General features: G+C 40.6%; 1 protein-coding gene across 3 annotated transcripts in view; it reads right to left on the reverse strand.

Annotated features, from left to right (window-relative positions):
* LOC133535474 (protein hinderin-like) overlaps positions 1 to 12,716 on the reverse strand; it is an 83,312-nt gene that overhangs the window by 60,453 nt on the left and 10,143 nt on the right. For all 3 annotated transcript variants that reach the window (XM_061875340.1, XM_061875338.1, XM_061875339.1), the window contains 3 exons: positions 11,141 to 11,370; positions 10,951 to 11,051; positions 9,565 to 9,680 (listed from right to left, as the gene is read on the reverse strand). In XM_061875340.1, coding sequence (XP_061731324.1) covers positions 9,565 to 9,680; positions 10,951 to 11,051; positions 11,141 to 11,370 — 447 coding nt within the window. The remainder of the gene's footprint in view (positions 1 to 9,564; positions 9,681 to 10,950; positions 11,052 to 11,140; positions 11,371 to 12,716) is intronic.

Genomic DNA, 12,716 nt, shown 5'->3' on the forward strand with positions numbered 1-12,716 from the left:
GTACGTCTGACAACAAGACAAATAATGGATTAGTTCTAGTAATCACAGAGCGCCACATGAAATATTATTCCTGGGCACATTCAAACAAGACTTCCCAGCACTCCAAAGGTTTCGACTAAATAAATGGAATTAGTCGCGGTTCCTGCTGTGCTTTGTAAAACAGAGATAAGCAAGCGCCGGGACATTTTATCGACACATACCAACATCTAGTCTTTCTGAAACAAACTCAACTCTTCTCCAAATGTCAGCTGAACATCGAAATATCAAGGTTACCTTTTCCCTCTCATCCTCGGTGGCTTAGAGCTAAAGCGTGGTCCAACATTTCTTTACACCCCGTCAACCCTGAACCTTGGTTAGATAAGATAAGCAACGGCGTAATGGAATTACATTTGACAAGACTCTCATTCAGGGTGTTTGCCTTTGGTGTCTCCTTAACCTTTCTGTGAAGTGCCAGAACCTTATCCCCAAGAAGTGCGTTCATGACTCTTGCTCACACTTTAAAAGACTGCGTTATCCCCCCCGTCCCTACCCCCCAGGGGTGCTTGGAACCTAACATTTTCCCCTCCAAATAGCTTTTAATGGAGTTTAGAACTTTGCTTTAAATGCCAAGTCTGCAAGCCAGAGCATATTTAATTGAGCTGTGCCTTCCTAATTTAACGCACTTCCATTTCCAATCATACAATTTACCAGCAGGGTCAATTACTCTTCATATTTCGCAGCAATTTAACCTCAACTGATTGCCGGGGTTTAACCTGAGTAGAATTTCAAGGAAGACAGCAGTGTGGACAAAAACGTTATGACATTGTTAGCCGCAAATGACTGAATAAACAACGTGCCACCTTACAATTGTCATCTTATGCATAAGGGAAAGGTTACAAACGCATACTGAAAAGACGCACAATAGTCTTCTTAGTAAATACCAAAGTTAATAGATGCGTTGGAGTTTGGGCCATTGCTCCAACCGTGAAATTGATTTTGTGCACGACAGCAAATAAGCTGCAAGCATTTACAAAAGACAACTGTGGCAGGCGTCAAAAAATTGAAATGAATCTCCCCATTTGTCAGCCTCTGGTAGGAAGAGTGGCAAAGGCCCTACCTAAGACAACACTGCCCCCTGCAGACTCCTTCTTCACACTCCAACTTCATTTGGTACATCCGAGCAATGCAATGACAAGAAAATAGTTTATACCAAGTATACCAAACTAGAGGTACACGGTAAAGCGGTAAAGCAACTCCTCCCCCTCGACCCAACGGAGAACAAACAGGAGTAAAATAAACAATTGATAACCCCACTTAAAATGCTGCATGAGATACTGCACGTTTATATAGTTCTGTGCAAATGATTGTCTTCTGTGCAGATTTAAAGAGTAAACAGTGTGTGATTTCCTGCAATACTCGCAGGATTTTAAGTTTTTCATTTTGGGTTTGTTGAAATAGTTCACACATTGCACAGCTTTTATTTCTCCATCAATACACAATGATGCCGAGAAGGCAGGGAGTAACTCAACCCTCCTGAACAGTTTCTACCTCAGTTGTTGTAGTTTGTTGAGCTAGCACGTATTTAATATGTGGAAATGACAAATGAGGTATGCATAGTTTGTATTTATGCTTTTTTTTCCAATCCTAGATGGGTTGTGACTTAAAAGTTGAATTGCTTTGTAGAAACACTGATGGTAAGTCTAACTTCAATGTGTTCTTCATGGTGTTTTTGAAACCGCACAATTTTTTTTGCTCAGGATTTTCAATTAACTTAAAGTGTTTTGTCAAGAGAATTATTTGTGATATGTACATTTTCAAAATGTGCTTGTTATATTTTGGGCCAAAGTAAAGAAAAGGAAAACAATGTGAAGTTGTTGAGCTAATATGAGTTTGACGCCCCTGCATTAGATTGTGATGGTGCAGCTAAAGCTACAACCATTGATTGAAACTCTGCACCTCGGGGGCCTACAAATGTCCAAAAGACATATCTCTTCAAATTCAGCCTATCTTGCCGATTGTATTGTACCGTATGTCCCGGCAAGAAATCTGCGTTCAAAAGACTCCGGCTTATTAGTGATTCCTAGAGCTCAAAAAAAGTCTGCGGGCTATAGAGCGTTTTCCGTTCGGGCTCCAGTACTCTGGAATACCCTCCCGGTAACAGTTCGAGATGCTACCTCAGTAGAAGCATTTAAGTCTCATCTTAAAACTCATCTGTATACTCTAGCCTTTAAATAGACCTCCTTTTTAGACCAGTTGATCTGCCGCTTCTTTTCTTTTCTTTCTCCTATGTCCCCCCCTCCCTTGTGGAGGGGGTCCGGTCCGATGACCATGGATGAAGTACTGACTGTCCAGAGTCGAGACCCAGGATGGACCGCTCGTCGGGACCCAGGATGGACCGCTCGCCTGTATCGGTTGGGGACATCTCTACGCTGCTGATCCGCTTGAGATGGTTTCCTGTGGACGGGACTCTCACTGCTGTCTTGGAGCCACTATGGATTGAACTTTCACAGTATCATGTTAGACCCGCTCGACATCCATTGCTTTCGGTCCCCTAGAGGGGGGGGGTTGCCCACATCTGAGGTCCTCTCCAAGGTTTCTCATAGTCAGCATTGTCACTGGCGTCCCACTGAATGTGAATTCTCCCTGCCCACTGGGTGTGAGTTTTCCTTGCCCTTTTGTGGGTTCTTCCGAGGATGTTGTAGTCGTAATGATTTGTGCAGTCCTTTGAGACATTTGTGATTTGGGGCTATATAAATAAACATTGATTGATTGATTGAACTATGACACCAATGCAGTGCTTTTACACTGCCACAATTCCTACCAAAAGGCTTGCCGGTACTAAGGAGGTGATCAATACCTTCCTAATCAAATAATAGACTTGGTGTTTAGGGATAATGAACCTCAAATCTTTTTTTGTCATTTTTTAACTTGCGATCTTTATCCAAGAGAAACGTCCTTGGGTGACAGGCGGTTTATTAGACGAATACATCCTATCCCTACAAAGGCCGCTTTACTGTTTTGTTTTTTTTCAAATTTGCCGCACTGCCTCCCGACCTGTAAACAGACTCAGATGTGCAAGATCAATTGAGTTACCCTTTAAAAAGGAAGAGATTAAAGGCGGTGCATCACAAACCCAATTTTAAAGTGCAAATTTAGCACAGCATGATACACACTGGGGATCTTAGAGATAGCAATAGATTTTTTTCGAATTGCTAGAAGCATCATTACTAAAGAAGTTACCAGCGAGGCCCCCCTGGTTTCCTTTTAAGAGTGCACAAAACTTTTGCAATCTCCATAATTCTGGCTTGTTAACTTCTGGCTATACGATTGTGAAAATACGGCCACCCCTCCTGACTTTGCACTTCAAATCTTGCGGCTTTACTACATTACAGATTTAAAATATATATACAGTACAGGCCAAGAGTTTGGACACACCTTCTCATTTCAATGCGTTTTCTTTATTTTCAAGACTATTTACATTGTAGGTTGTCACCTAAGGCATCAAAACTAGATAGATAGAGAGAAAGTACTTTATTGAATCCTTCAGGAGAGTTCCTTCAGGAAAATTAATATTCCAGCAGCAGTGTATGGATTTGAGATCAATTTAAAAAAAAAGTAAAAAGTAAATAATGGGGGTTTAAGTGGAAACAAAATAGAGAAATATTACAATAACAATAAAAAAAATAAAAAGCAACAATGGGAATAAAAATATAACAGTAAAATAAGAATTTAACAAGACAAAGTAGGCAGTAGTGACCATGTTATGAAAACGTATTGCACTGTTATTGTTTTTCACCCCCTGTCATCCTAGTACCCCCCGCCCCCCGTCCCAGAGAGGAGTTGTACAGTCCAATGGCGTGTGGGACAAAAGAGTTTTTGAGTCACCTGTGAAGCGAAAACCATTTCACCTTTTGAAGTTCGTGGAGAGAATGCCAAGAGTGTGCAAAGCAGTAATCAGAGCAAAGGGCGGCTATTTTAAAGAATCTAGAATACAAAACATGTTTTCAGTTATTTCACCCTTTTTGTTAAGTACATAACTCCACGTGTGTTCATTCATAGTTTTGATGTGACAATCTACAAAGGAAATAGTCATGAAAATAAAGAAAACACATTGAATCAGAAGGTGTGTCCAAACTTTTGGCCTGTGCTATATAATTTTCAAGCATATATTGTTAAGTGTTAAATTAAGTTTTAATTTTATATTTTTATGTACTGCAGTATTTTCTATCATAATAGTATATTATGGCGATCAAAAAATATTAAGCCAGGTTAGGATGAACCCTACTAAACGGAGCCACCTAATCTTGTCGCTACTGTATCCTCACCGCCACAATCTCAAATTGAACACCTTTGGCAGAGCTATTTTTTGATAGACTTCATCTTCAACTCCCGCCTCATCAATAACGTTCCACATTGGCGATCTTACGAGGCAAGGGATGTTAAGTTGAACGACAACAGCTGGAAGTAGCGTCAGACTGGGCGCGGCATATTAGACCAGAGCTTCTCAAATAGTGGGGGGTGCGGTAAATTGTCAGGGCTTGAGTACCAATGGACTTCCAGTATTAGCATATTTTGTGATTGTTAAATGATAAACAAGCCTCCATCGATATGTGGAGGCACTGTTCAAATTAAACAGGTTTAACCAGGACATAAGACCAAGTAAGGTAATGGTTGCCCCTTATTGGTTGTGCTAAAACAAAACAAAAATCGATTTTAGAATGAATCGCGATTCTTATTTGGAACGATTCTTAATCGGTTCAAAAAAATAAAAAATGTATTAACAAAAAATAGAAATACAAAAATTCCCCCCCAAAAAATGGCAGTCATTGTTGATGTAGATTATCATATCTGTTGTACAGATTTACTTTAGAAAAGAGAAGTGTTGGATACTTTTCTCTTTACCTTATTTTTATGTGACTTTATTAAATGTTTGGGTAGGATTGTATTCAAGAAAAAAAATTGTTTCTGAATTGAATCGTCACCCCAAAGATCAAATTGAATTGTGTGGTACGCAAAGATTCACAACCCTATATTACTTTTATTGGATAGTAGTCTGTTTATTTCAATTCTTAGTTTTATCTTTATTACCTCTGCTGTAATTAATTTTTATCCCATATTTGTTCCCACTACCGCACCTTAAATTGGAGTCCTTAATCTTGTTATATGCAAATATATTGTCAATAAAGTCCATTATCTTCTCCTATTCTAGTCTATTCTATAAAACATATTCATATATATGAAATCCATATATCCTTTAAAGTATTACAATCATGAGAACAGCACTTCTTACACAGTGGGGAGGGCATGATTAGGTGTCTTCATCTCGGCGGCATGTAGGTGCTGGTGCCAGAAACTTATAGAGTGGTTTGTAGTGAAGTGAAGTGACGTGAATTATATTTTATATAGCGCTTTTCTCTAGCGACTCAAAGCGCTTTACATAGTGAAACCCAATACCTAAGTTACATTTAAACCAGTCTGGGTGGCACTGGGGGCAGGTGGGTAAAGTGTCTTGCCCAAGGACACAACGGCAGTGACTAGGATGACGGAAGCGGGAATCGAACCTGCAACCCTCAAGTTGCTAGCACGGCCGCTCTACCAACCGAGCTATGTTGCCCCATTTATTTATCTATTTGTACAGATAAATAGATAAATACAATCAGGTTCTCAATCGTATTTAAATTTAAAACTAATAACTATCAGCAATTTACCCACCAAAGTGAAGGTTAAGTTGTTTGTTGCACTTTATTTTCGACATCAATAACACAGCTTGGACGTCATCAGACACGCAATGCTAACACAGGATGCTAACACAGATAATGGTTGTGGCTATGACTGTCAAGGTTTTCCTGAACAATTTACACCCGTGGTTTCCCAGTTCAAACTTAGAGGAATTACCCAGGATGCAACAAAGTACTTCCACGTTGGCCTAGAGGCGGGAATCGTTGGAAACCTCATGTTTAGATTACAATTATGATTCAGGAGCTATGACTATTGATGCATCTTAAGTTTATGTATATTGATGCAGTATTACATTACTTTTCGTTTCACTAAATAAGTGTGTATCACCTGCAACTTGAGAAAAAATATTTTGGAAAATTAATTCCCACAAAATGTGTGCAAAACTGGACCATAAGTGCCAGATTGTAAGGAGTTGTTGGAATCTCTCAGCGATGTGGCTCGCTGCAGTCAGCCAAATTTTGGAACTGCCTGCATTACTTTATTTACAATGAATAAATCAATTATCGATTGACGTTTACTTATCAATTCGATAATTGCGAGGCGACGGCCATAACAATGACACTTGGAGGAAAAACACACCAAAGTGTCCGCCCTGAGATGGGTGTTAGGTTGTGAGTTCAAACCCCGACCGAGTCATACCAAAGACTATAAATATAGGAGCCATTACCTCCCTGTTGGCACTCAGCATCAAGTGTTGGAATTGGAGGTCAAATCACCAAAAAATAGTCTTGGGCGCGGCCACTGCTGTTGCTCACTGCTCCCTTCACCTCTCAGGGGGTGATCAAGGGTGATGGGTCAAATTCAGAGAATAATTTCGCCACACCAAGAGTTTGTGTGACAATCATTGGCACTTTAACTTTATATTGTGTAAAGGTTATTTTATGCTTAGTAATGTATAAATACATGTACAAGGCTGTAAACAGTTTCTATGCTCTATGAAAATATTACATTTATTATTAATAAACCTACTTTTTGGAAATGTGTTTATCGCGGTCATGTCCGGTACCAAATTAAATGCGATAAACGAGGGACAACTGTAGTCAAATGATTTCTTAAAACTAAATGAGAATATTCGTGATTACCGTATTTGCCAAAATATTGAGGGCACCCACAGAAGGCAGCTTCTGGCTGTGGCTAAGGAGGACTCATAAGAGTTCAATCAATCAATCAATCAATGTTTACTTATATAGCCCTAAATCACTAGTGTCTCAAAGGGCTGCACAAACCACCACAACATCCTCGGTAGGCCCACATAAGGGCAAGGAAAACTCACACCCAGTGGGACATCGGTGACAATAATGACTATGAGAACCTTAGAGAGGAGGAAAGCAATGGATGTCGAGCGGGTCTAACATGATACTGTGAAAGTTCAATCCACAATGGATCCAACACAGTCGCGAGAGTCCAGTCCAAAGCGGATCCAACACAGCAGCGAGAGTCCCGTTCACAGCGGAGCCAGCAGGAAACCATCCCAAGCGGAGGCGGATCAGCAGCGCAGAGATGTCCCCAGCCGATACACAGGCGAGCAGTACATGGCCACCGGATCGGACCGGACCCCCTCCACAGGGGAGAGTGGGACATAGAAGAAAAATAAAAGAAACAGCAGATCAACTGGTCTAAAAAGGGAGTCTATTTAAAGGCTAGAGTATACAAATGAGTTTTAAGGTGAGACTTAAATGCTTCTACTGAGGTGGCATCTCGAACTGAGGTGGCATCTCGAACTGTTACCGGGAGGGCATTCCTGAGTACTGGAGCCCGAACGGAAAACGCTCTATAGCCCGCAGACTTTTTTTGGGCTTTGGGAATCACTAACAAGCCGGAGTCCTTTGAACGCAGATTTCTTGCCGGGACATATGGTACAATACAATCGGCAAGATAGGATGGAGCTAGACCGTGTAGTATTTTATACACATCTTAAGTGCACAGGAAGCCAGTGCAGGTGAGCCAGTACAGGCGTAATGTGATCAAACTTTCTTGTTCTTGTCAAAAGTCTAGCAGCCGCATTTTGTACCAACTGTAATCTTTTAATGCTAGACATGGGGAGACCCGAAAATAATACGTTACAGTAGTCGAGGCGAGACGTAACAAACGCATGGATAATGATCTCAGCGTCTTTTTGGGGGGGCAAACACCTAGGGCGTCAGCAGGGAGGCATCCCTGCCATTGCTCCGCCACCATGAGACGTACTGGGGCGGAACGTTGATGAATGGTGGTCCCCAGCTTATGACCCGCTTATGCCCAGAGAGGTGTTCAGAGAGGTGTCACAGCACACCTGTTGGAAAGGCACTGGAGGAGGTGCGTCAGGCAGCTATGCCCAGCAGGAATTCCAACACCTGTATCTTGATATGTACATCATGCCAACGATGACTACATTACAAGTGCGTACAAATATGCATGTAAATACTACTACCAAACATGTTAAGGTCCAGTTGTAAAACTTACAAACTTGGCTTGGAGTGATGAACCATACGAGCAGAAACGCTATGGACGACTAGTAGACGGAACAGCACTTGTGCTTCCGGTTCAAGACACTAAACAGAAAATACTACAAACCGCAGCCCTTTCAGTGAGCGAACTCGGCCAAAAGATGGCCCCAAACACAAACAATAACACCTTTTCAGTGTCTCTACATGAAAACTATTTGTTGAATGACGGCTGTTAGCAGAAAAATATCCATAAATTAGCGTAGGAAAAGGGCAGCAGTGTATAGTCTGGAAAATACAGTAAGAACCATCCATTTTCACAGGTAGAATGGAGTACATCCCAGCAGATTCGTAACCATTACTTTAAACCAAGAGTGTCAAAGTCATTTTAGCCCAGGGCCCGCATGGAGGAACATCTGTGCACACACGGGCTGGATTATTAAAATCATGGCATTAAAACTAAAAAATAAAGACAACTTCAGATTGTTTTCTTTGTATTACTTTGGCCAAAAATAGAACAAACACATTCTGAAAATATTACAATAAAGATATAGACAAAAATACCAGCAGCAGTAAAGTTTAGATCCATGAAGGAAAGAAGAAAGTGAATGAATGTTTATAACTGAATATATTTACATATAGGGGGGGGGGTTGCCCACATCTGAGGTCCTCTCCAAGGTTTCTCATAGTCAGCATTGTCACTGGCGTCCCACTGGATGTGAATTCTCCCTGCCCACTGGGTGTGAGTTTTCCTTGCCCTTTTGTGGGTTCTTCCGAGGATGTTGTAGTCGTAATGATTTGTGCAGTCCTTTGAGACATTTGTGATTTGGGGCTATATAAATAAACATTGGTTGATTGATTGATTGACATATGCATAAAAATGGGTTTTCTTTTCTATTTTTTTTTAATGAACGAAGTAGCGTTTATAACAACCTTTTTCCAAAAGACAATATAGAATGTGAGATATAACGGGATAATGCATACATTAATCATTTGTTTTCAAAACGCTTACAAAAAAGTGGCACCCAAAACTTTACTGGGGGGCCCCACTTTTATGACTTGATGGGGTTCTTAGGAACCCATTTTGAAATCTCCTAGCACCAACACCGATGGAGTATTGGTGTGTGCAAAACAGCAGCAGGCTCATCCCGGGGGGCCAGATCTGGCCCGCGGGCCTGACCTTTGAGACATAGGCTTTAAGCTAATTGTATCAGTGCTTTCCATAACTTTGTCAAGACTAGAATCAAAGGAAGCTGGACTTGTTGGTTGTTCAAGAAAGTCCACCTTTAATCTTCAACTCAGAAGTCAATTTGACTTTGATTCCAGTTTTGAGGATTACTGTGACTTAATGGCAGAGAATCTAACCATACCTTACATAACCCCTGCGTTAGTGCAGTGTATTGACATCTTTTTGAAAGGATACTTTCTCTTTCATGTGCGATGAACAGGTTCTGTTGCTCCAGCTGTTGGATCTTGTGTTCAAAAGTATTATGTTCATCTTGAAGGCGTTGCACCGACTCATCCTTCTCCTCACTTACTCTGATAAAAGGACAGGAGACCCTTTTAGTGCTAAGTTAACACATTTCCGTATTTTTTGGACCGTAGGGCGCACCGGATTATAAGGCACACTGCCTATGAGCGGGTCTAGTCAGGTCTAATTTCATACAAAAGGTGCCCCGGATTATAAGGCGCATTAAAGGGGACATTTTTCTTTTTTTCTAAATGGAAAAGACTACCTAGGGGTCTACATAACATGTAATGGTGGTTCTTTGCTCAAAATGTTGCATAGATGATGTTTTACACATCATCTTCAAGTGGCTTTTCTGCGTCATCTTTTTTTGTAGCGGTGTAGCGTGCAAGGGCGGGAGTGGAAGAAGTGTCAAAAGATGGCGCTAACTGTTTTAATGACATTCAGACTTTACTTCAATAAATAACAGAGCAGCATCTCCTCATCCGTGGCTCACTAGTGCAACAACGTCCGAAATGTGTCCCGTGAAAAACCGTCCGGACGGAACTCTAATAACTAAAGTCCTTGGGTGAATAATGTAAACTCACTACACCAGAATGTTTTAGTGCTTTCATGGTGAGTTTACTGACAGATATAAATAAGAACTTTACACTACTTTATATTAGAAATGGAAACAGCGGAGGATGAATGTCACATAACAAGAAGATAGAGAAAAAGAAGCAGCTTATCGACTACGGTGTCCCAACGGACTACAAAGGCGGACGCGCGCAAATTTTCTGGACTTACGTAGATCCCAAATACAGATCAGCAGGTACCAGAAGGTAAGAAAAGTTGCTTTTGCGTAATATTGCAAAACAAAACGCCAAATATGTCTTACCTTATACACACAGCATAATAATACTCCTATATTGAAGCACAGTACAATCCATCAAACGGTGTGGCTTCATAGCTTACCAAAGTACTACTAAAACATTTTGATAGATTTTTGAGCATTGTGTGTAATTTTCTATATTTTCGATGGAACCTAACATTTTGGTGTTGTTTACTCGAGTCATATTGCAGTCTACACGTATCTCTCATGTGTGACCGCCATCTACTGGTCACACTTATCATTTCACCATGTACCAAATAAAATAGCTATGAGGTTGGTAAGCACAACCAAAACAATTTCGTACATTAGGCACTACAAAGCGCACTGTCGATTTTTCAGAAAAGGAAAGTATTTTAAGTGTGCCTTAAAGTCCAAAAAATACGGTACTCGTTAAAAAAAGTGTAGCAACTCTGAGATTTTTCTTTTTCAAATGGCCTAATAACATGAATTAGTGCCGTAGAGCAGACTACCTGGCGAGTTCTTCCACGAGGTTTGCAATGCGTCGTTTGTCTTCCGGACAGAGGTCTTTCAGGCAGGCCTGGCTCTGGGCTATGCCAAGTCCAGATATAACCTGAGAGACATGAGAGACACAGTGAGATGAACGTTCAGGTGATCCATATTACATCCACTCTGGTGGGGCGATACTCATTTGAGCCTTACCTGGGATATTGGGGGTATGGAACCTGACGAAAGGCTGGTGTCTGTGGTCACAGAAGCAGTGGCCAGAGGCAATCCATTTTTGTTGACAAAGGACCAACACTGATCACTTTTTAAATTGCACACTTTTCCACCATTTTTCGCTTTGGAATTGCATCTGGCTTGCACGATGGTGCTTTTTTTACTCGTAATATTTGTGCTGCCTGGTTTAAAAGAGACCACTTTGTCCACACCTGAGAGTGGAGAGGAAAAAACAGGGGGAAATAATATAAATATGCAATAAGTTCAATAATGTTTTCGAATTTTTCAGAAATGATCCAAGCCAATGATTCGCAATTTAGTTGTATGCCAGCAATGTTGGCGTTAACACACTTTGTGTGTCTTTTTACGCATTGAAAACAGCAAGGATGCACATTTCCGGGAATGGACGCTGATTTTTTTTTTTTTACCGACCCAGCCTTCTCCGGGTCAAAACTCCGGTTTGCTTGTTTTTATTATCGATTATCTCTTTCCGCAGGTGTTTTGTTTTGTTTGTATTGGCCAGAGTTGCGCCAAAATGTAATTGCCTGCCAAAAGTTGATTTGCGCACCGCTTGCTGAACCCGCATTGCTTGGCCTGGTCTGTCCACAGTGGATTACTAGGTGTGAGACAAACACTTTATCTTCCTGGTTATTGTAACGCTACGGTTTTGACATTATTTAAGACTTTATCGTGTCCGGAAAATGACAGTTTGCCTTTTCTGTGGTGTTAATGAGATTTTAAAGGACTGTTGTTAGTCCCATGTTGATGTGTTTGGAAGATACATACAATTGTAACTTTTATTTCTTCGTGCACATAATAAATAATTATCAAGTGTTTGGATGTATTAATTTATATAAAATGTTCATTTAATGTAATATCGCCTGAAAAAGGTGATTCAATGTAATATTTTGATATTTACACATGCATATTTAACTAGAATACGCTTATGAGCATTGCATATGTCAAAATCAAGTACCTACTGTACTGTTTCATTGCCAAAATACCCTTCAAATCAATTTTTGGCAGCAGCAAAGTGGTCATTTGGGTAGATTTTAGCTCTTAAAAGGGTATTTCGACAAGTAAACAGCTCCTTCTCAACTCTGTGGTAATATTCTTTTGACAAAATACAACCAATAGTACATTAATGTTAAATCTTACATGTGAAAAGTAATCCCCCGATTCCTATTTTCAACAGTCCACTCATTTGAGCAGGAAACGCTGAACACCATCTTTGTTTTCTACCTGTCAACTGTAAGTTTAGCATCTTTGTATTCTACCTGTCAACTGTCAGTTTAGCATCTTTGTTTTCTACCTGTCAACTGTCAGTTTAGGCTGCTCGCCGGCTCCTCATCCCCACTTCAAGATGGCGGCCCAATTTCTCGTGTCACAGCAGCCAATGCTGCGTCTACTTATAACATGTCTATGGTTGTGACATTGATGTGAAAATCCATCCATGCAACAAATGCATGTAAGTTTTGTTTTATAAATGACAGCATAATTAAGATCGATTGACAACACCTGTCACCAAAGTTGATATCGACTTATCAGTCCCAACATT

The sequence above is a fragment of the Nerophis ophidion genome, linkage group LG16, assembly GCF_033978795.1.
Source record: "Nerophis ophidion isolate RoL-2023_Sa linkage group LG16, RoL_Noph_v1.0, whole genome shotgun sequence".
NCBI lineage: Eukaryota > Metazoa > Chordata > Actinopteri > Syngnathiformes > Syngnathidae > Nerophis > Nerophis ophidion.